Source organism: Pan troglodytes, chromosome 9 (genome assembly GCF_028858775.2).
Source record: "Pan troglodytes isolate AG18354 chromosome 9, NHGRI_mPanTro3-v2.0_pri, whole genome shotgun sequence".
Taxonomy (NCBI): domain Eukaryota; kingdom Metazoa; phylum Chordata; class Mammalia; order Primates; family Hominidae; genus Pan; species Pan troglodytes.
Genome location: NC_072407.2, coordinates 96,193,768 through 96,218,535, shown reverse-complemented (window position 1 = coordinate 96,218,535; position 24,768 = coordinate 96,193,768). Strand labels below are relative to the sequence as shown.

Genomic DNA, 24,768 nt, shown 5'->3' with positions numbered 1-24,768 from the left:
GTATCATTACCGTTAGATGGCACTGTGGCTGGGTGAGATGCCACTCCAGGAGATGTGGTGGAGTAAGGAATCCTGTTGTCTGCACAAAGAAAACAAGTTCATTGTTTTATTAACAACAGAAGGGGATTCTTTTCATGACACTAGTCATTTCATTTCACCAGCGAGGACTTATCCCATCAGTATCTGCCAATCATTTCTGGATTCTTACTGTGCTACTTCATTCCCATGTACATGCTTTCCTGCCCCAGCTGTCTTTCCCACTTCTGCTCACCCACTGAGTCTATCTGGAGCATCATGGCCTCTGTGAAACTTTGGCTCATATCCTCCAACTGTTACCCATTCCCTCCTACTGCTGCTAGTAAGCCCTGTACTCTGCATTCTGCTACAGCACATAGCATACTTGATTATAGTTACATATTTACATATATGTCTCTCTTACTTGACTCTGAGCTTGTTGAGGGCCATATCTGGGTTTTTGTCATGCCTCCTGTTTTCGGGGTCTACAGGAAGCTTGGTGCCATCATCTGGCATCACTGACAGACAACCGTACCTATGTTACGAAGGACCGTGTAGGTTGTCTCCATGCCAGCATGGATGTGGTCAGACACATGACAGTGTAGCAGCCATGTCCCTGGGTGATCTGCAAACAGTTCAATGGTTTGGAATGTCCCAGGAAAGAGATCATACACATCTTCTCGGTAAGATTTATCTATCTGCAAAAACGTTTTAAAAAACAACAGCTAGTAGCCTTCTTTGCTCAGAACAGCAAGAACAGAAAGAAGAGCAAAAACAAATAAAACCCACAGTAAGCAAAAGGAAGGACATAAGAAAGAGCAGGAATCAAGAATAGAAGTACAATAAAGTCAAAGAAATCTAAAACTGATTCTTTGAACAGATCAATAAAATCAATAAATTCTGTAGTAGCCAGCTTCCATGATGGCCCGCAATGATCCCCACCTCCTGGTATTCATAACCTTTGTGGTTCCTACCTACATTGTATAAGGGTTGGTATGCGAAATCAATAGCAGGTGGAAGAAGTGCTGGCATTCCAATTCCAAGATTAGGTTATCATTACTTCTGTGTTAGATACTCTGTCACCCTCTTCTCTTGGATTACTCACTGGAGGAAGCCAGTTTTCATGTCTTATCCACATGATCAGGAGCTGAAGCCTCTAGTTAACAACCATATCAGTAAGTTTGGAAGTGGATCCTCCAGCTCCAGTCAAACCTTTGAAAACTGCAGCTCCAGTCGACATCTTGATTGCCTCCTCATGAAAGATTCTGAATCAACCAACTAGTTAAACTAATCCCAGATTCCTGATCCAAGAATTACTCTAAGTTTAGAGTAATTTGTTATGCAGCAATAGATAACTAATACAAATCTCTGGACAGACTAATCAAGGGAAAATGGAAAAGGACACATTAGAAATACTGAGAATGAAAGTGAGGACATCACTAAAATCTTACAAATATTAAAAAGGAAATACTGGACAAACACCTCTTATCCATAAATTGTATAACTTAGATGGTATGAACAAATCCCTTAAAAGACACAAACTCCTGAAGATTACTCAAGAATAAATTGATAACCTGGATAGCACTATATCTATTAAAGAAACTGTAATTGCTTCAAGATATTCCAACAAATTAAACTCCAGATGGCTTTATTGGCAAATTCTACCAAACATTTAATGGAGAAATAATACCAATTGTAAACAAACTGTTCTGGAAAATAGAAGAGGAAAGAACAGTTCCAACTCATTTTATGAGGCCAGCATTACTGTGATACCAAAACTAAACAAATGCTTTGTGAGGAAAAAAAGCTACAATCAATACTCCTCATGAACATAGATACCATCATCCATAACAAAATACTAGCAAATCAATTCCACAAAAAGGAGTAATACATCATGACCAAGTAAGGTTTATCCTGGGAATGAAAAAGTGTTTAAAAACTCCAAAATCAATAAATGTAATTCAGCAATGGATTAAAGAAGAAAAAGCATCTGATCATCTCAATAGATGCAGAAAAACCATTTGATAGAATTTAAGATTTGTTGATGATCAAAACTCTGAGCAAATTTAGAAGGAAACTTCCTCAACCTCATAATGGGATCCACAAAAAAGCTGCAGCTAACTTTATATTCAAAGGTGAATGACTAAATGCTCCCCTTGTAAGATTAAGAACAAAGTGAGGATGTCCACTTTCACCACTCATATTCAAAATTGCACTACAGGTCCTAGCCATTGCAGTAAGACAAAAGAAATAAAAGACATACAGATTGAAAATAAATGAAGCCATGTCTATTCACAGACAACATGATTGTCTGCATAGAAAATCCCCCTAAAATCTACAGGAAAACTATTGGAACTAAAGTGAGTTTAGCAAAGATGCAGGATGCAAGGTCAACATGCAAATATCAATTATATTTCTAAATATTGGCAGTAAACAACTATAAATTGAAATAAAAACACTATCATTTACACTATTACCAAAGCCTTTTATATACTTAGTTATAAATAAATAAAAGAAAGTATATGCAAGATCTCTATATTAAAAACTACAAAATGCTGATGAAAGAAATCAAAGAAGAGCTAAATGATAGATATACCATGTTCATGGATTGGAAGCCTCAATATTGTTATGTCAGTTCTGTCCAACCCACTGTATAGATTCAGTGCAATACCAATCAAAATCCCAACAGGATTTTAAAAATCAAAATCAACAAATTATTTCTAAAATTTATCTGGGAAGGCAAACATCTAGAATAGCTAAAACAATCACCATCTGATTTTGAGACTTACTATAATACTAAAGTAATCAAAACATTGTGGCATTCAAGAAAGGGCAGAGTATAAACCAGTGTAACAGAAGAGACAGCCCAGACATAGACCCACATATATGTGGTCAATATGATTTTCACAAAAGTGAAGACTCAATTCTGTGGGAAAAAAAGATGATCTTTTCAATGAGTGGTGATGGAACATTTGGACATATATATGAAAAAAAAGAACCTTATTTCATATCTTGAACCACATATGAAAATTAAAATGTATCAGAGCCCTAAATCTAAAACTACCACTTCTAAAAGAAAACAAAGACCTTTTTTGGGACCTTCAGTAAGGCCAAAATTTTTTATACATGACACCAAAAGTATGATCTATAAAAGAGAAAAAAAGAAAAATTGTACTTCATTTTACTTCATCAAAAATTAAGAACTTCTATTTGAAAGCTGTTAAGAGAATGAAAAGATAAGCCACAAACTGGAAGCAAATATTTGTGAGTCACATCACTGAAAAAGGATTTGTATCCAGAATATATAAAGCCCTCAAACTCTACAATAAGGAAACAAGTAACCCAATTTTTTTTAATGGGCTTACAATTTGGACACTTCACCAAAGATTTACAGATGACAGATGGTAAACAAACACATGAAAAGATGCTCAATATCATTAGCCACTGGGAAAATGTAAATGAAAAACAATGAGATACCACTATATCCCCTCCCCAAGGAGGGAATGCCTAAGGGAAAAAAAATGAAATAAAAACTAAAAATACCAACTGCATATGTGGATGTGCAACATATGGAGTTAGTTCTCATGTATTTCTTTGGAAATGCAAAATGATACTGCCTTTTTGGAAAACAGTTTGGTGGTTTCTTATGAAATCAAACATACACTTATCACATGGCTTAGCAATCCTACTTCTAGGTATTTTCTCAAGGAAAATGAAAACATATGTTCACACAAAAACATGTGCACAAATGTTTGTAATGACTTGATTTGTAATAAACAAACTTGAAAATAACTCAAATGTTCCTCAACAGGAGAATAGATAAACAAACTGCATTATATCCTTACAATGGAATACTACTCAACAGTCACAAGAAACAAACCACTGATACACATAACAAGATGGATGCAATTTGAATGCCTATGTTAAATCAAACAAGCCAGATTCAAGATGCTACAAACTATGATTTCCACATAACCTTTCAAAAAAGGCAAAACTATAGAGACAGTGGTTGACAAGTGTTAAGTATGGGGAAGTAGTTGACACTAGAGGGTGCAATGGGAAAATTTGTGGGGGAAATAAAAGCATTCTATATTTTGATTGTTGTTCGTTACACTACTGTATGTGCTTATCAAAAGAGAACTGTACACTAAATATGGTGAATTGTATTCAATGTAAATTATATCTTATTTTTAAAGTGTATATGTAAATTTTTATAATATTGTTTATTAAATTTTATAAATTTTTAATATAATTTTTAAAATGTGAGTTTAAAAAAGCCAAATTCTGAAAAGCAGCATAGCCATTTAATATGTGAAACTCTAATCATAGCAGGCTAATACTTGGTGTCGTAAACAACGTTGAAATATACAGAGGAGAAAGGATATTAAATGTTTTATTAAAGTTACCGTTTATTCCTGTCTAACTAGAAAAGATCAATTCCAGTTTTCTCCACACATTGGATGTGATTGTTCTTTTCTATTCCACTTCCTTGTAGAAAGCACTGAGAACTTCGGATGACAGACTATTTGGACCTTATCCATGGAGATTCTGATTCAGCAGGTCTGGGTCGGGGCCTGGCAGTTGGGTTTTTACATAGTTCCCCAGATGGCTCTGCTGTACAGTGAGCACCACCCATATGGTACAGCTTGATGCTAGAGGGTAGAAAGTCACACATGGTCCAGCCCAGCTCACTAGGGCAAAAGTCAAGATAAAGTTTCAGGGCTTAGGCCAGAGCTCAAAATAGCTCCTTTACTGGATTCTGGATAGAATACTGGATACTGGATAGAATACTGGATAGAATACTGGATACTGGATAGAATAGCTCCTATTCTGTTAGCTAATCACACAGAAAAAGAAAAGGGTGGGGAGAAGGAAAGGGAAAGAAAAAAGGAAGGGTGAGGAAAAGGGACGAATGCTGTCAGTGTCCATAGTTTCGTATACAATATTAACAGCATATTCCAGGGTGGTCAGAGTTATCCCCAGATCACTAATGAGAAAACTCTCACCTGAGGCTTGGAGCGATTTTTATAAGCACAATAATACACATATACATATTAAGAAATATCCAGGCCTGGCGTGGTGGCTCACGCCTGTAATCTCAGCACTGTGGGAGGCCGAGGTGGGCAGATCACGAGGTCAGGAGATTGAGACCATCCTGGCTAACATGGTGAAACCCCGTCTCTACTAAAAAATACAAAAAAAATTAGCCAGGCGTGGTGGGACACACCTGTAGTCCCAGCTACTGAGGAGGCTGAGGCAGGAGAATGACATGAACCCGGGAGGTGGAGCTTGCAGTGAGCTGAGATTGTGCCACTACACTCCGCCCTGGGCAACAGAGCAAGACTCCGTCTCAAAAAAAAAAAAAAAAAAAGAAATATCCACCAGGGAAACGGTACAATCACATTATTCTGTTCCATTCTCACCTATCCTCACAAGCATTATTGCCAAGTAACTCTTACTTTCCACTGGAAATACATTGAATTTGTTAGTTCAAAAACGTCTTTCCCAAAGCACTTTCCTTATACTTACTTTGAAAAGAAAGCTCTCAGCATGATAATGGATGGTATGTATGTCCACTTCACTTCCTATCCCTAACAAATACCAGTTTGTCATTGTATCTTCGTTCATTATGAGGCCATGGAGATTCCCAAAAATCTTTCCATTAATGGCTTTAAAAGGTGATAAGAAAATAACCTTTGGTTAGTTAAAAGATAAGCTGATTTTTTTAATGTTTCCAGAAGATCTTTAGGTCACTGATATTTTCATCTGTCTAGTAAACATGTAACAATCTCACTCACCCCTAGCAGTGTCCTACCATTCTAGACCCAAAATTCAGATAACTGAGAAATCCTTCTACAAAGAGAGCGAGAACAGAGAAATAGCAGTTTTAAAGCCGTATCTTGGTGGCAGTGTTTTGTTTGTTTATTCAGCATAATCTCTTTATGAAGGGAAATACAGGCTCATTGGAGAGGTAGCCAGATTTATACCACTCTACAGAGAACAAACCAAGGCATAAACAAGTTTATGTAAATAAAAATTGAGTGACTTAGAAGCTATTTTCTTAATATTTCACTTGTTGAGAATAGTTTAAGCCTGGCTGAATCTCCAAAAATAAAAGAGAGCTTCACACGGGCTGAGCTCATGACCTAACAATGACCAAAGCAAACTGAGTTTACATGATGGTGACTCCCACTCCTCCACTGTCTACTGACTTTTGATTCTGTGCATTGTGGTGCAACCAAATGACCTGCATTCATTAAAAATGGAGAGCATACTAAGAAATCTTTAGGAGAAGAAAGCAAAACTGGTAGGGGAAAGAGTAGCTGAATGGGGAATCAGGCTACTATATTCTAATCTATATTAACAAGTAGCTTTGTGACCTTGGGCAAGTCCTTTTTGTGCACTTTTGGTCAAAAATAGCTGTTGGTGAGAAACTGTGGATGTGTCAATGTGAACACATTACTCCCACCAACAAACTACCTTAAATTATGTAGAAGTAACACAGATACATTAAAACAGAAATTTGATGGTAGTGTTTCATATCCCAGAGACAATTAAACCTGGCCCTTAAATTTAAACAGATAGAAGTTATGGCATATTCTTATAAAAATATGACAATAAACGATGATTTGTTTTTAAAGAATTACTTCACAGTCTTAGAGCTTAGAGATCCCAGCATTCAGAAATACATGTCCCTACAAGTTAGTACAAAGCCTCAATGACTTTGTTGCCAGCCAATCAGTGGCTAGGCTGGTTCAGTCTGAAGGAAAGCATTAGAGGACTTTCTTCAGTCCAGGTGCCCCTGGGAAGGAGGAAAGGCTCAGAGAAGGATGCTGGGAGCCTCCTACATTTACAGGAATTCCTATGAGCTTATCTCAACATAGGCTTCTTTTTAAACTTTGGATATACCATGCATTCTGTTGCTTTCCTCAAAATCATCAGTGCGCTTAAAATCTCGTGGATCTTTGTTGAGATACTTCTTAATATTGTCATCCAGATACCAGGATTCATTCTCATTAAATACCAAAAACAAGAGAGCAAATTCATAATCAACGTCACTTCTTCTTCCCTTTTCATTCAAGACTCCTTTTCGGCATGTAATCAGAGGACCCATCAAACCACTATACGTATCCTGGAAGAAAAAATAAACCGAGTTAAAAGAGCCATTAAGTAATTCAATAATATTTCATTCCACCTGCCACCATTCTAGTGTAGGGTCATAATACCTCACCCTGGACTAGAAATTGATTCTTCTCTCAGCTCTGATTCACCCCACCTCCAGCCCATCCTGTTGACCACCATCACAGTAATCTTTATACTCCCCTATCTAGAAGTCTTCAGTGATTTTCCATGGCCTGCAGAATTAAATACAAACCCTTGCAGGTCTGTGAGCCCTCCATGTGCTCCCCTAATGAAATTTTCTGACTTAGGCTACCCCTTGATTTACTACTGGACCCCATATGATAGCCAAATGGGACTCTCAACATGTCCCAAACACTCCCTCTACTTCCCTATTTTCAGCTGTGCTCATAATGCTCTTTCTTCCTAGACTCTCCCTCCAAAACCTTCTATAGTACTTTAGTTAGCCTGCCACTCCTATAGAATTCACCAGATTCAGAGCTCTATTACAGTTACAAGTGTGGACATATTATTTTCCCACAAAGTTATAAGTTTCTTTAAGACAAGAGTATCTGCATCTCTCATAGTATTTGGTGGGGTCATTTGCACATCACAAGTGCTCAATAAATATTTGTTGTGATGCATAAATAAATTTGGATTTTCCCATAATTCTCATATGTAAGTTTATTTATTCAAGTGCCTTGTATTTCTATCTCCTGAACTCTAGAACTGTCCAGTATAACTCAAGGACATTAATACAAGCCATCTAATACCTAAGAGGAAGGTTAAGATAATCCCTCCCTTTTTTTCTTTAATAGGCAATGCTTACATTTTACATCAAATAACGACTTTAGATTGGACTTTGGTTTATGGCATGTAATTAAAGACTGTGGTTGTTTTACATACACATACCTGGCTCAAATTCAATGTTGAATCTTTGCCTTTTATTTCAAAGTTAGATCATTAATCATTCAAACAATTTTGTAGTTTCAGTTACTATGTTTAGAGTGAACTTTCTTCTCCTGAGCCCTAGTAGCCCTGATAATAATGCATTTAAAATAAACAGATTTCACACATCCAAAACCATACATAAATTGTACTCTAAGTTATATTTATTTTATTGTTGTATATTTACATATCCTCTTTTGCTTCAAACCTTTTATCTTTTTAAGTTCTAAATTTGGTAATTGAAACATTGGGATTTTGTTTTTATTCCCCATACTTTAAGTCAAGGGTCACCAAACTTTTTTTTTTTTTTTTTTTTGGAAAAAAAAATCACCAGATAGTAAATATTTTTGACTTTGTGGGCCATATAGTCTCTGTTGCAGCTACTCAAGTCAACCATTGACAATGTAAACGTCCAGCATGTCTAGATTTCGTAAATGGGCCATAGTATGAGACCCTTGCTCTAAATCATTATACGCTTCCACATATACCAACCCAAATTGTGATGACCCAAGTAGTCAACTTTCATCCAGATTATTTTAAGCCTTTTGGTTGCTTTCTCCACCTTACCTTCACAAAGTTTACTGTTGAATAGTAAACCCATGGAATACAATTGGGATCAGAAGGCCCTGGACCGGATCTTTTAGGGATATTCCATCTATAAGTTTTTACTTCTCCTGTAATAAATGAAATGGAAAAAATTTATTAGAATTATCTGTGTTTCAGATGATTTATCTGAAGAAATATAAGCAGGTCTTTATATATTTTCATTAATGTTTATTGCTGGAGAGAATTACTCATTCATTACAAATGTTCTTATTAAACTCCCATCTTAATTTCTACTATTTCAAAATGAAATGGCAGATTTGTCATTTCAGGCTCCAGCCTTCCCTCTAGTTTGCATTTTTCTATTGTCAACTGGTGTGTATTCAGGAAATAAAAACATTTTATACCTCACTGTTTTTCCTCCTTAAATGTTTTATCTCCTTCCCAAGAGCTGTCCTTGAGAACATCTTTGTCATCAAGGACCTCTGCCTTGGCCTCTTATGGGAGTCACCAGGGAGCTTTGTAAGCCCTTGCTGCTCAGGCCTCACCCCAGACAGTGAAATCAGAGAGTCTAGGGTCTAGGACTCTGGTGCCAGTGTTTTTTAAAAGCTTCTCAAGTGGGCAGGTGAGATCTGGTGAGAACCAGAATCAGAGAGACCTAGTTCCAAATCTCAACCCTATGACTTCCTATTTATCCCACATTTGACAAGCTATCTAATGTCACTAACCTTTAGTATCCTTATCTGTAAAGTGGGTTTGTCATCATAGTTTTCTAATTGTTGTGAGGATTAAATGAAATAATGTAATTAAATACACAGGATAATGCTTCATTTTGAAGGCAGTTAATGTGTTAATTTTTATGTTTACTACAGTAGTCCCCCTTTGTCCAGGAGAGATACATTCCAAGACCCCCAGGGGATGCTTGAAACCACAGACAGTGCCATACCTATATATACTATGTGTTTTCCTATACAGACATACCTATAATTAATTTATAAATTAGGCACAGTAAGAGATTGACAATAATTACTAATAATAAAATATGACAATTATAACAGTACACTATAATAAAAGCTATGTGAATGTAGACTCTCACTCTCAAAATATCTTTTTATTGTCTCTAATTGAAGTTATCTCAAAATTTCTTAATATTTTCAGACCAAGATTGATTCAGGTAACTAAAACTAAGGAAAGCAAAACCATGATAAGGGGGAGCTACTGTAAGAACAGCTATGGAGACAGTAAAAAGATCAGTGGTTGCCAGGGGTTAAGGAAGAGGAAAAAATAAACACCAGAGCACGGAGAATTTTTAGAGCAGTGAAACTATTCTTTATAGGACTAAAATGGTGGATACATGTTGTTGTGCTTTTGTTAAAACCCTTAGAGTATACACACCAATACTGAATCCTAATGTAAATTATGGGCTTTAGGGGATAATGATGTATCAATGTAGGTTCATCAGTTACAACAAATGTACTACTCTGGTGGGGGATGTTGACAATGGGGTCCCTAATGGAGGTTTCTAATGGAACCCTAGAAATTCCTAAACATTTGGTCATTGGATGAATGATGATCTCATACCAGAGTGACTAGATGATGGCTGAAACACATTGACATTAAGACGAGCTCTTTAAGACACCTCTGAGACCAGAAAAGAGTTGACGCCAATGTTCTTCTTCAAGATGGAGCAGACCTCTGACACAACTTACCTGGTTTTGTCATGGGCACTTGGAATTGCTTTCCACTATCCATCTCCTCCACACCCTGGGCTGAGATGGAGTAGGGCCTACTGGCTTTGTTCTTAAATATGATCAGGACGGTGTTGCCCACCTCAGCATGAATCATTGGGCCTAAAGGCAAAACACAGGCCTGTGTGCATTATTATTGCTCTTTCAACATTAGTGTAATTTAAATATAGGCAGTAGTTAGTCAAATAAAATAGTTTGGCTTTAGTTGTTTTTCCGAGAAAGGCATATATAACTCTACTTCACTTTAGAGAGCAACATTGTGTAGTATTAAATATCATGTAGTCTTTAGCAATGGGTTTAAATTCTGCCTCCTTCATTTATTAGAGGGGCCTTGGGTAAGTGATGTAATCTGTCTGAGTTTCAGTTTCCTCATCTGTAACATCAGTTTAGTAATAACTTTCATGTGGGATTATAGTAAGGGTTGAATAAGATAATGTATCTAAAAGTGTTTACTTCAGTGCACTGATACACCATAAGTACTTGGTAAATGCTTTTTTACTACTGAGAAATCATCTCCAGGAAAAGCCATATCCACATGATATGGTGACTTTCAGTTGTAATCCCCCTGTGTATAACCTTTGATAAGTCTGAAATTATTCATTATCTGGTAAATGGATGACAATAATAATGAAGATCCAATGAAATAATGTGTGTAAAAGGAATCTGAAAGAGTAGAGGGAAATAAAATCATTTATGTATTAATTTATGATTAATATAGTGACTTCACAAATGCACATCTAACTCTGTTTCTCAATATTTGTTTACCCAAGGAGACAAGCACTCTTCAGCCCCTCTGGTGTGTGCATTTCTGTTGGAAGCAACCAGGCTGGGTGCCAATGGAGATGAGCCCACACCTGGCTGAGAGGGCCTGTGGCAGCATGACTTGTGCACTGCTTCATGGTCAGTAGACTCCCATTTCAGAAGTGCCTGATCCCTATGGCTCTCTCTTGGGTATCTGGTGCATTCTACATTCACAGGGAGATACACTGACAGTTGGTGGTCTGGCCACACATATCAATTCCTTGCTGATTCAAGCCATGGTTTTAATTGTTTTTCTGAGAAAGGTATATATAAATCTAAAATTTGTTGGACTGTTATTATTTTCAATTTTCTCTCAATTTCTTAAAATATTCTTAGGGGGTAGTTCCAAGATGGATGAATAGGAACAGCTCCAGTCTACAGCTCCCAGTGTGAGCGACGCAGAAGACAGGTGATTTCTGCATTTCCAACTGAGGTACCGGGTTCATCTCACTGCGGCTTGTCAGACAGTGGGGGCAGGACAGTGGGTGCAGCCCACCGAGCATGAGCCGAAGCAGGGAGAGGCATCGCCTTACCTGGGAAGCACAAGGGGTCAGGGAATTCCCTTTCCTACCAAGGGAAGCTGTGACAGCTGGCACCTGGAAAATCGGGTCACTCCTACCCTAATACTGCGCTTTTCCAATGGTCTTAGCAAACGGCACACCAGGAGATTATAGCCGGTGCCTGGCTCAGATGGTCCCACGCCCAAGGAGACTCACTCATCGCTAGCACAGCAGTCTGAGATCAAACTGCAAGGTGGCAGTGAGGCTGGGGGAGGGGCGCCCACCATTGCTGAGGCTTGAGTAGGTAAACAAAGCGGCTGGGAAGCTCGAACTGGGTGGAGCCCACCGCAGCTCGAGGAGGCCTGCCTGCCTCTGTAGACTCCACCCCTGGGGGCAGGGCATAGCCGAACAAAAGGCAGTAGAAACCTCTGCAGACGTAAATGTCCCTGTCTGACAGCTTTGAAGAGAGTAGTGGTTCTCCCAGCACAGAGTTTGAGATCTGAGAACGGTCAGACTGCCTCCTCAAGTGGGTCCCTGACACCCAAGTAGCCTAACTGGGAGTCACCCTCCAGTAGGGGCAGACTGACACCTCACACGGCCAGGCACCCCTCTGAGATGAAGCTTCCAGAAGAACGATCAGGCAGCAACATTTGCTGTTCAGAAATATTCGCTATTCTGCAGCCTCCACTGCAGATACCCAGGCAAACAGGGTCCAGAGTGGACCTCCAGCAAACTCCAACAGACCTGCAGCTGAGGGCCCTGACTGTTAGAAGGAAAACTAACAAACAGAGAGCAAATCCACACCAAAACCCCATCTGTACACCACCATCATCAAAGACCAAAGGTAGATAAAACCACAAGGATGGGGAAAAAACAGAGCAGAAAAGCTGAAAATTCTAAAAATCAGAGCGCCTCTCCCCCACCAAAGGAACGCAGCTCCTAGCCAGCAACAGAACAAAGCTGGATGGACAATGACTTTGACGAGTTGAGAGAAGAAGGCTTCAGACGATCAGACTTCTCCAAGCTAAAGGAGGATGTTCGAACCCATCGCAAAGAAGCTAAAAACCTTGAAAAAAGATTAGATGAATGACTAACTAGAATAACCAGTGTAGAGAAGTCCTTAAATGACCTGATAGAGCTGAAAACCATGGCACGAGAACTACATAATGAATGCACAAGCTTCAGTAGCCGATTCGATCAACTGGAAGAAAGGGTATCAGTGATTGAAGATCAAATGAATGAAATGAAGTGAGAAGAGAAGTTTAGAGAAAAAACAGTAAAAAGAAACGAACAAAGCCTCCAAGAAATATGGGACTATGTGAAAAGACCAAATCTGCGTCTGACTGGTGTACCTGAAAGTGACGAGGAGAATGGAATCAAGTTGGAAAACACTCTGCAGGATATTATCCAGGAGAACTTCCCCAACCTAGCAAGGCAGGCCAACATTCAGATTCAGGAAATACAGAGAATGCCACAAAGATACTCCTTGAGAAGAGCAACTCCAAGACACATCATTGTCAGATTCACCAAAGTTGAAATGAAGGAAAAAATGTTATGGGCAGCCAGAGAGAAAGGTCGGGTTACCCACAAAGGGAAGCCCATCAGACTAACAGCGGATCTCTCAGCAGAAACTCTACAAGTCAGAAGAGAGTGGGGGCCAATATTCAACATACTTAAAGAAAAGAATTTTCAACTCAGAATTTCATATCCAGCCAAACTAAGCTTCATAAGTGGAGAAATAAAATCCTTTACAGACAAGCAAATGCTGAGAGATTTTGTCACCACCAGGCCTGCCTTACAAGAGCTCCTGAAGGAAGCACTAAACATGGAAAGGAACAATCAGTACCAGCCACTGCAAAAACATGCCAAATTGTAAAGATCATCGATGCTAGGAAGAAACTGCATCAACTAATGAGCGAAATAACCAGCTAACATCATAATGACAGGTTCAAATTCACACATAACAATATTAACCTTAAATGTAAATGGGTGAAATGCTCCAATTAAAAGACAAAGACTGGCAAATTGGATAAAGAGTCAAGACCCATCAGTGTGCTGTATTCAGGAGGCCCATCTCACGTGCAGAGACACACACAGGCTCAGAATAAAGGGATGAAGGAAAATCTACTAAGCAAATGGAAAACAAAAAAGGCAGGGGTTGCAATCCTAGTCTCTGATAAAACAGACTTTAAACCAACAAAGATCAGAAGAGACAAAGAAGGCCATTACATACTGGTAAAGGGATCAATTCAACAAGAAGAGCTAACTAACCTAAATATATATACACCCAATACGGGAGCACCCAGATTCATAAAGCAAGTCCTTAGAGACCTACAAAGAGATTTAGACTCCCACACAATAATAATGGGAGACTTTAACACCCCACTGTCAACATTAGACAGATCAATGAGACAGAAAGTTAACAAGGATATCCAGGAATTGAACTCAGCTCTGCACCAAGCAGACCTGATAGACACCTACAGAACTCTCTACCCCAAATCAGCAGAATAAACATTCTTCTCAGCACCACATCGCACTTATTCCAAAACTGACCACATAGTTGGAAGTAAAGCACTACTGAGCAAATGTAAAAGAACAGAAATTATAACAAACTGTCTCTCAGACCACAGTGCAATCAAACTAGAACTCAGGATTAAGAAACTCACTAAAAATCACTCAACTACATGGAAACTGAACAACCTGCTCCTGAATGACTACTGGGTACATAACAAAATGAAGGCAGAAATCGATGTTCTTTGACACCAATGAGAACAAAGACACAACATACCAGAATCTCTGGGACACATTTAAAGCAGTGTGTAGAGGGAAATTTATAGCACTAAATGCCCACAAGAGAAAGCAGGAAAGATCTAAAATTGACACAGTAACAGCACAATTAAAATAACTACAGAAGCAAGAGCAAACACATTCAAAAGCTAGCAGAAGGCAAGAAATAACTAAGATCAGAGCAGAACTGAAGGAGAGAGAGACACAAAAAACCCTTCAAAAAATCAATGAATCCAGGAGCTGGTTTTTTGAAAAGATCAACAAAATTGACAGACTGCTAGCAAGACTAACAAAGAAGAAAAGAGAGAAGAATCAAATAGGCGCAATAAAAAATGATAAAGGGGATATCACCACTGATCCCACAGAAATACAAACTACCATCAGAGAATACTATAAACACCTCTATGCAAATAAACTAGAAAATCTAGAAGAAATGGATAAATTCCTCGACACATACACTCTCCCAAGACTAAACCAGGAAGAAGTTGAATTACTGAATAGACCAATAACATGTTCTGAAATTGAGGCAATAATTAATAGCCTACCAAACAAAAAAAGTCCAGGACCAGACATATTTACAGCCGAATTCTACCAGAGGTACAAGGAGGAGCTGGTACCATTCCTTCTGAAACTATTCCAATCAATAGAAAAAGAGGGAATCCTCCCTAACTCATTTTATGAGGCCAGCATCATCCTGATACCAAAGCCTGGCAGACACAACAAAAAAAGAGACTTTTAGACCAATATCCCTAATGAACATTGATGCAAAAATCCTCAATAAAATACTGGCAAACGAATCCAGCAGCACATCAAAAAGTTTATCCACCATGATCAAGTGGGCTTCATCCCTGGGATGCAAGACTGGTTCAACATAACACAAATCAATAAACGTAATCCATCACATAAACAGAACCAAAGACAAAAACCACGTGATTATCTCAATAGCTGCAGAACAGACCTTAGAAAAAATTCAACAGCCCTTCATGCTAAAAACTCTCAATAAATTAGGTATTCATGGGATGTATCACAAAATAATAAGAGCTATCTATGACACACCCACAGCCAATATCATACTGAATGGGCAAAAACTGGAAGCATTCCCTTTGAAAACTGGCACAAGACAGGGATGCCCTCTCTCACCACTTCTGTTCAACATAGTGTTGGAAGTTCTGGCCTGGGTAATTAGGCAGGAGAAAGAAATAAAGGGTATTCAATTAGGAATAGAGGAAGTCAAATTGTCCCTGTTTGCAGATGACATGGTTGTATATTTAGAAAACCCCATTGTCTCAGCCCAAAATCTCCTTAAGCTGATAAGCAACTTCAGCAGTCTCAGGATACAAAATCAATGTGCAAAAATCACAAGCATTCTTATACACCAGTAACAGACAAACAGAGAGCTAAATCATGAACTCCCATTCACAATTGCTTCAAAGACAATAAAATACCTAGGAATCCAACTTACAAGGGATGTGAAGGACCTCTTCAAGGAGAACTACAAACCACTGCTCAACAAAATAAAAGAGGACACAAACAAACAGAAGAATATTCCATGCTCATGGATAGGAAGAATCAATATCATGAAAATGGCCATACTGCCGTTTCCCAATGGCCATACTGCCATTGCCCAAGGTAATTTATAGATTCAATGCCATCCCCATCAAGCTACCAATGAGTTTCTTCACAGAATTGGAAAAAACTACTTTAAAGTTCATATGGAACCAGAAAAGAGCCCACATTGCCAAGTCAATCCTAAGCCAAAAGAACTAAGCTGGAGGCATCATGCTACCTGACTTCAAACTGTACTACAAGGCTATAGTAGCCAAAACAGCATGGTACTGGTACCAAAACAAAGATATAGACCAATGGAACAGAACAGAGCCCTCAGAAATAATACCACACATCTACAACCATCTGATCTTTGACAAACCTGACAAAAACAAGAAATGAGGAAAGATTCCCTATTTAATAAATGGTGCTGGGAAAACTGGCTAGCCATATGTAGAAAGCTGAAACTGGATCCCTTCCTTACACCATATACAAAAATTAATTCAAGATGGATTAAAGACTTAAATGTTAGACCTAAAACCATAAAAACCCTAGAGGAAAACCTAGGCAATACTACTCAGGACATAGGTATGGGCAAGGACTTCATGTCTAAAACACCAAAAGCAATGGCAACAAAAGCCAAAATTGACAAATCGTATCTAATTAAACTAAAGAGCTCCTGCACAGCAAAAGAAACTACCATCAGAGTGAACAGGTAATCTACAGAATGGTAGAATATTTTTGCAATCTAATCATCTGGCAAAGGGCTAATATCCAGAATCTACAAAGAACTCAAACAAATTTACAAGAAAAAAACAACCCTATCAACAAGTGGGTGAAGGATATGAACAGACACTTCTCAAAAGAAGACATTTATGCAGCCGACACATGAAAAAATGCTCATCATCACTGGCCATCAGAGAAATGCAAATCAAAACCACAGCGAGATACCATCTCATACCAGTTACAATGGCGATCATTAAAAAGTCAGGAAACAACAGGTGCTGGAGAGGATGTGGAGAAATAGGAACACTTTTACACTGTTGGTGGGACTGTAAACTAGTTAAACCATTGTGGAAGACAGTGTGGCAATTCCTCAGGGATCTAGAACTAGAAATACCATTTGACCCAGCCATCCCATTACTGGATATATACCCAAAGGATTATAAATCATGCTGCTATAAAGACACATGCACATGTAAGTTTATTGTGGCACTATTCACAATAGCAAAGACTTGGAACCAACCCAAATGTCCAGCAATGATAGACTGGATTAAGAAAATGTGGCACACATACACCATGGAATACTATGCAGTCATAAGAAATGATGAGTTCATGTCCTTTGTAGGGACATGGATGAAGCTGGAAACCATCATTCTCAGCAAACTATCGCAAGGACAAAAAACCAAACACCACATGTTCTCACTCATAGATGGAAATTGAACAATGAGAACATTTGGACACAGGAAGGGGAACATCACACACCAGGGCCTGTCTTGGGGTAGGGGCAGGGGGGTGGGATAGCATTAGGAGATATACCTAATGTAAATGATGAGTTAATGGGTGCAGCACACCAACATGGCACATGTATACGTATGTAACAAACCTGCAGGTTGTGCACATGTACCCTAGAACTTAAAGTTATATATCTATCTATCTATCTATCTATCTGCTGGAGGATTTAAAAAAAAATTTCCTGGCTCAGTATAGGGGTTGGAAAGAAGCTTTAGGGTATCATACACCAGTTAGACTGCCCTGATGTCATGGATTCCTATTTGTGTATTATCTGGTAGTCCTATTATGACTATTTTTTGTATGAGTTGAGCACTCAGCACACTCCCTGATAATGGTAGAGCAGGAAGATACTACACTTGGAGGAATGCAGTCAAGCTACTCTGTTTCTTCTATCCTTTCTTAGCCACAAGTATAACAGAACACATGAGTATGTGTGCATGCACATGCTCGGGGCTGACAGTGCACGCCTGAAATCTGTGCCATACCCAGGAGTTCTAAGTGCTCCTCTCGTGGTGGTCGGGCTTTGATCTCCACAAATTCTCCATCCGTGTATTCCCTGTAAACCACCTTCTTGTACTGAGAGCCAATCCAATTTTCAGTGCGGTTCATAAATATATCTCCATGTCTGCAAATCAGAAGCATCAGAAATTAAAGTTGTCAGAAAGCAGAAAAGCTTTGAGCGCTTCTAAGTGATTCAGGGGTAATCTGGAGAAGTGCTCCCCAAACCTGGCTGTGATCAAGTGCTCCCTGGGGAGCAGGCCTTTTGCACCAGACTTTCTGGGAGTGAGGCCAGGCACCTGTACTTTAAAGCTCCTTCAGTTCTGATATGGGCAGCCCAGCACCAGTCCATGGCCCACCCTTTTAAATCACGGTTGTAATCTTCTGCTAAGCACTGAGTAGGGCCAACCTCAGAGACTCCTAAGTATCCTTTGAGGTTGCACCTCTCTTCTGGGACCATCTAACCTTACACACTTGCATCTGCATGTGTGTGTCATCACACACACACACACACACACACATACACATCCACCCTCTACCACCCTGAGTTTCTCCAGATTTCATATGCATCTTTCTGTACATGGTAATGCTTTTCCACTTTGAAGGATCTCAAGAAGGACCATAGTCATGTATTGTGTATACATCCATATACAAATATAGATAGATACAGTTGATACTTGTTATTCACCCTAGTTATGTTCTAGAAAGTCATTGTGATAACTGGACTAATAAAGACTGAACCATTGTTCCTAGGGAAAATATAGGGTTAGGTTCCTGCAAACCTCTGGTCACAATATTTTCATCAACAGATCAATATATAACCTTGTTTTATGTCTGTTTCTTTTTAAACACACTTTATTTAATATATATTGCTGAGCTCAACAGCATTAACACTGTTGAGCTCATTAACACTGAGCTCAACAGCCAACAGCACTGTAACTCATGCAGGAAAAAAGCCCCTCTCACATGTATAAGGCACATCAGAGGCTTCTTACACTGAGGACACTGCTTCAAAACTCTGTTTAAGGGGGCATTTTAAACAGTGAAAGCACCAACATAAAGCACACAAGTGCAAAAACGATGGCACTAAATAATCTGAAAACAAGGACATTTGTTTACAGTATGAGAGCTGAAACAAGAAGGCAGAGAGACTCCTCGTTTGACCTCAGCTGAAAATGTGTGCATCAGGCAACGTAAATTTTTTGCCACTCTACATGTACCTGCAAATGACCACAAAAATGTCACAGGAATTGATTTTGGGGTTAAAAATAAATTTTAGCAAGTAGGCAAATTTGCAAAAGCAGAATCTACAAATAACGAGGATAGACTGTATACGTACCTTACATGTATAGTACATTTCATCTATTACCAAGGCAGATCATCACAAAAGACAGATTTTTAAAATCTATTAATTTTATCTCTAAAATACAGTGAGACCCACCCCTTCCATTGAGGGAGCTTTCATTCTTATCTCAGCCACTTGTAATACTTACCTAGGTTGGGTGGAATTGTTCCTAATCATTTTCCCTGCCACCTGTACTCCTCTTTGCCCTCTATTCACACACTGCAGGCAGAGGGATCCTAAGCTATACATTTAACAACGTTGATGTTAAGCCTTTTTATGATTTCCCACAGCCAAACTCCTCAATTTGGCTCTCAAGCCTCACTATCTGCCTTTGCCACCTCCTGAGCCTCATTTCCCATCACTAGCCCCTAGGCTCTATGTTCTGGTCATTCTAAACATTCACTCTCTTGAACATGATGTGCTCTCCCTCACCTCCAGGCCTTTACACAGGTTGTTCCCTCTGCCACGAACATGCTTCCTTCCTCTTCAAGTGGACTACTCTTCATGTCCCAACTCAAAGACTACTTCCTCCCAGAAGCCCCCGCCGACTACCAACCTTCTCCCTACCTTTCCTCAAGACAGGGCTGTGTGCTTCTGCCATATCTCCTGTTGCACTCTACCCTTCCCCTCTCATAGAACATACTTGTTCTAAAGTCTTACCATGGACCAGGAATTCTGTGTGGGAAAGGACCTTGTCTATCCTCCATACTGTTTCACCAGCACATTGCACAATGTCTAGCATATAGTAGGTATTTAATAAATGCATGTATACTTCCACCCTAGACTGTATGATTTCCAAGGGAAGAGAACTTTTCTTCTACTTTCATTTTTCAGGAGACCCAGTTACATGTGGTAGTGACCAGTGCAGAACCTGTAGCCACATTCCACCGTTTCCCAGATTTCTCCACTGCAAACCAGGCTGATAATAATTCCTCTACCCCATGGAATTGATATGAGGGTCATGTGAGTCAGTATCTGTAAAGCACATGTCAGGCCCATGTTCAGCACTATGTAAGCACTTGCTTTTTCATCATCTTGTGAGAATGGTGCAAGAGATGCTGAGCAAAAACTGGTGGAGTAGGTCAGGTGTGTTGTAAGGGTTATGTCAGATAAGGTTTGTAAAATCCCTAGCAGAATGCCTGGTCCACAGTAGCTGCTCAATAGGCAGTGGTTTATTGTGGAGAATCTCAGGATGACTAAATCACACACGTATCAGTCTACAAGCTCAGGAGTACTAGGAATACAACTTTATTTTTTCATAGCAACTTAATTTCTGTTTTCAAATTTCCTCCCACTGCATAAACTTCCCCTGGACATTGTACTGATGGTCCCATTTGTTGGCTTTCTGGGATGCTGAGACCTTCCCAGCATGTTTTAGGAAGCCCCAAAGAAAGACTTCTAGGTCCCAAGGTGGGGCAGAGGGTCTGTGCTGACCAGGATAATAAATGTCTCAGGGATAGCCTGTACCCACAAATGGTTCAAAAACCAGATGGGCTCCTACCATGGCCATGGGACAAAGGGCAGAGACATAGAAACTAGGGTGCAGAAGGGGTATGTGTCACTGGGCTCTTATCTACAGACATGCCTCAGATGTGCCCTAAGAGAACTGCCATTTCAATTCCATACTGAATTGTTATCTACAGCATTTGTTAAACTTTGAACATGTGAACTTGTCCTTATCTCACTTTGCTTTCATCTATGTATGGGCAAGAATCAGAGTGACAGGGGCAGGTGTAATTATGGCATTGCACCCCCTTCCCCACCAGCACATTTTATCTCCTTATGTCACTTGGGAGGGAGTCTCAGAAGACTGAAGCTAGACCTTCCTGCTAGCCCCGTGGGATGGAGACTTAAAGTAGGAGTTCATATTAGTTGTAAGAACATCATAAAGGCTATATTTTTATACATTCATGGGCTAAGATTGTACACATGACAAAATTATTATACAATTATTTCTTTAGTTATGGTAGCCTTTTAATGAAATAATCATTTTAGAAAGGGCCAGATTGGAATTCATTTCATTTTCCACTGTACCAGCACCAGTCTTCAGCTTGTATTGGCAGCACTAGTTTTGCAGAATACAGGTGTTTGGCCTAACAAATAGGTTAGTGAGTAATTGAATGGATTTAAAATTCTCCTGTTCTTAAGGGAAATCTTAAAAAAAAAATGTATCCAGAAGGTAAAACCATTATAATCTCTTTTCCATAAGTACAGCCCCTCAAAACAAAGGCCAATAAATAAGAAAAGAAATACTTGTGTTAAGATAGGAACAGTAGCATGTCGTGTTTGTCTCGCAGCCACGGAGGATGTCTATGAGGTGAGGGGAGGGGAGTATGGTGGCAGGGGGCGAGGGTAGGTGGCAATAAAGAACAAAGAGGAACTGGGCCAGGAGGGACAATGTAGTGTGCCGGAGAGAACGTGGATTTATTTGTCTTTCAAAAGATCTATGTTCAATTCTAACTCTGCCAATGTCTAGTTGGGCGCCTTAACTCTTTGCGTCCAAGTTTCCTCATCTGCATATCAGAACAGTAATACCAGGCAGTGGGTTGCTGTGGAGGGAGGGGATTAGCCCTGGGGGAGGAGGTCTGTGGTCTGCGCCTGCCTTCTCCCTTGTTTAACTCCATCCCAGTGCACCCTAGGGATCTTGGTTCCTGGACTCTGGGCTTAGCGCCCTGGAGGAGCAATGCTTACAAGGCTGCTGGCGGCCTGAGAGCTGCTGAGTCTTGGGCATGCACCACTGGCCAACAGCACTGTTAAGGGAGGGCCAGTCTTGCAGACTTTCTGGGCACAGGGCCTAGTAGAGAAACCTGTTCTTCCTACCCCGATCCCGGAGTCTCTTACAAGGCAATGGCCTCCTGTCCCTCCTTGGTGGTCCCCCACTTAGAGCAGCGCTCTGCCAATGGCTCAGCCTCAACCTTTCCTGAGGTCCTGCATCCACAGCAGCCCATCCTCTCACCCCACATCATACACCCTCTCTGCCTTCTCTGGCCCTTTTTGTCTTCCCAGCCCCACTATAACCATATGATCTGCCTCTTTCCCTGAGCCTTTTCACCCTGCACACGCACTCCCAGGCACGCCCTGCATCCCATGACCACCCAGCAGAGCCCGCCAAGGGCCTGCGAGACACCGCACGCTGCCTTCCGGAGGCCGAGGTGGGCAGCTTCCCTAATCTGTGCACATAAGTAAAAGTCTCTGTCGGCCGGAACTGTGCAGACACAACCTGGGAATTTGCAGGGAGCCACACTTACTAAAGACCTACGGAGCATGCGCAATCCCACCAAGGAGCCCTAGCGGCGGCGCCTGTGGTACCTTTCCCCTCTTGCGTCCACGTGCTGCTTTTCGAACTCCCAGTTTTTGTTAGGGGCATAATCCCATTCTACTTCTTCAGCGGCGATGTAAAAAGTTCTTATCATCCCGTACCGCTGCTCAGAAGGGTCCCTGTTGTCACAGCTGCTGACCTCATAGATCTGACCCATGCCTCTCGAGAGGTGGGGCATGGTGGCACAAAACACCCTAAAAATACCTGCAAGAGAAATGGCTCGGCATTGAGTGTGGTGCTCGGTATTTTTGTTGGTGATGGTCTGTTTTTAGCAAACCTGCATATTTTATTCCAAAATAACCAGTTAGGTGGATTTTTAAAATACCAGTTGTCTAGTAGTTTAAAATCAGACCCCAGGGGGAATAGATTACTTTGAATATATTTACTTCTGTGGAGAGAAAGATACTGTCCAAAATTCATTTGTTATAAAAAAAGAAACTTACGGTATTGCTACCAAGAAATGACTTTTCTGGGTCTCCCATATAATTCACACCTATTAGAAGACAGTCTGTCCTGGAAAATCACCAATGACTGTCTTAGTCCAGCCCAGTTTAAAAAGAACTAATTACCTGTAAGATGATTATCCTAGACAAGGTTCAAATTAAGCCATATTTCTGATGAGTATTTTGCCCTAAAGGATTTCATAAATTCTAAAGTGCAATAAATATGTAAGTGTTATTATTATTAAAGCCAAATGTATTACTTCATTAAGCCCTTGAGCAAAGAAGTTTCTCATTTCCAATGATAGGTCTACATTATGCTAAATGAAAAGGAAACAGAAAACAGAAAAACAATCAATTAGATTTTTCTACATAATACTGACAATCCTGTCAAAAATTATGTAATTTTTAGATTGAATTTTCTAGATGCATTGGCATCAGATAGATATTTCTTAACTCACCATAAAATCACATAAGACAGATAAAATTATTGAAGATATTAATTCTCAATGAAAATACTGGATCAATAAATCTTCCTCCCCTTTCTCTAGTAGCCTCTGTTTTTAGAGGTGAGGGATGAGTGTACCTTTCATTAACCTTCTACAATGTACAGAGGTATCCTCTATCTTTCTATACATGTAACTCTGTTGTCTAAACATCGCCTAGTTACTCCTTTTAGATAAGCAAAAATTCAATGGGTTGATTCAATGGGTACCAAGCACACCCAGGCACTGATGAGGACACATGAGGAAGGGTCTTTATATGAAACCACAGAGAAGATACCTTTGAAGACAGACTTGGAAAGACTGTCCCCTACATTTGTTTTTTCCAGGCAGCCTATTTTTTATGTATTGATCATGGCACTTCAATAGTTGAGGAATTGTCTCCTCTAAGAACAAAGAGGATCTTAGACAAGGTAGCATGAAGAAGAAAACAAAACTAATAATAATGATAATAATAATAGAAGAACATGGAAAGGTTTGAGTTGCAGCATATAGTCTACTCTACCCACTCTTGAGCACCCTCCTTCTTGACTTATAGGTAAGGGACAGGAATGGTGAAATGACTAAGCTTTTAAGCAGTCACAGATTTATGCTTATCACCAAACATAAACTGGAAAACACGGTTGTGAAGCTCTTTAGAAATGTATAGGACACATGGAGTAATTATCAAAGCACTAGAATAAGTAGCTCCATTTCTAAAATTATTCTGGGCAGCTCTAACTTTGAGTGCCTATTTCTATGAATTAAAATGATTTGGCTATTTCCCAATCCCCTCCTCTCTTTGGTCTTGAAGAGCGTATTAAAAAAAAAAGTTGTGTCCAAGGCATCTCTTGATTTGAGTAAATCATAATTGATCAACTATACTAATGTACAGAGACTGGACACTAGGAAAAGTTCACATAGAAAAGACTATGGAGCTCCTAGTCTCAGGCAGTCCTTAGGCAAAGATTTTGAAGCCCAAGCCTCAAGTTCTTAATTGATGACACAGAGACATCTAAACTGCAGTTCCAGTGGAAAGCAAAGAAGTAGAACATCCATTAGTAAACAGCAAGTACTCATCTTAGGTAGCATATTGGTTTCCTGTTAAGACTGATGAAAAAATTGGTTTGGAAAAACATGTTCAATGTCTATAGGGCTTGTTC

General features: G+C 39.7%; 1 protein-coding gene across 1 annotated transcript in view; it reads right to left on the bottom strand.

Annotated features, from left to right (window-relative positions):
• The window catches only part of HEPHL1 (hephaestin like 1), an 86,534-nt gene that overhangs the window by 2,594 nt on the left and 59,172 nt on the right, over positions 1-24,768 (bottom strand). Inside the window, exons 12-19 of the mRNA XM_508699.7 lie at positions 22,674-22,887; positions 18,007-18,146; positions 10,335-10,475; positions 8,650-8,756; positions 6,925-7,147; positions 5,545-5,684; positions 551-713; positions 11-79 (exon numbers count right to left, since the gene is read on the bottom strand). Coding sequence (XP_508699.4) covers positions 11-79; positions 551-713; positions 5,545-5,684; positions 6,925-7,147; positions 8,650-8,756; positions 10,335-10,475; positions 18,007-18,146; positions 22,674-22,887 — 1,197 coding nt within the window. The remainder of the gene's footprint in view (positions 1-10; positions 80-550; positions 714-5,544; positions 5,685-6,924; positions 7,148-8,649; positions 8,757-10,334; positions 10,476-18,006; positions 18,147-22,673; positions 22,888-24,768) is intronic.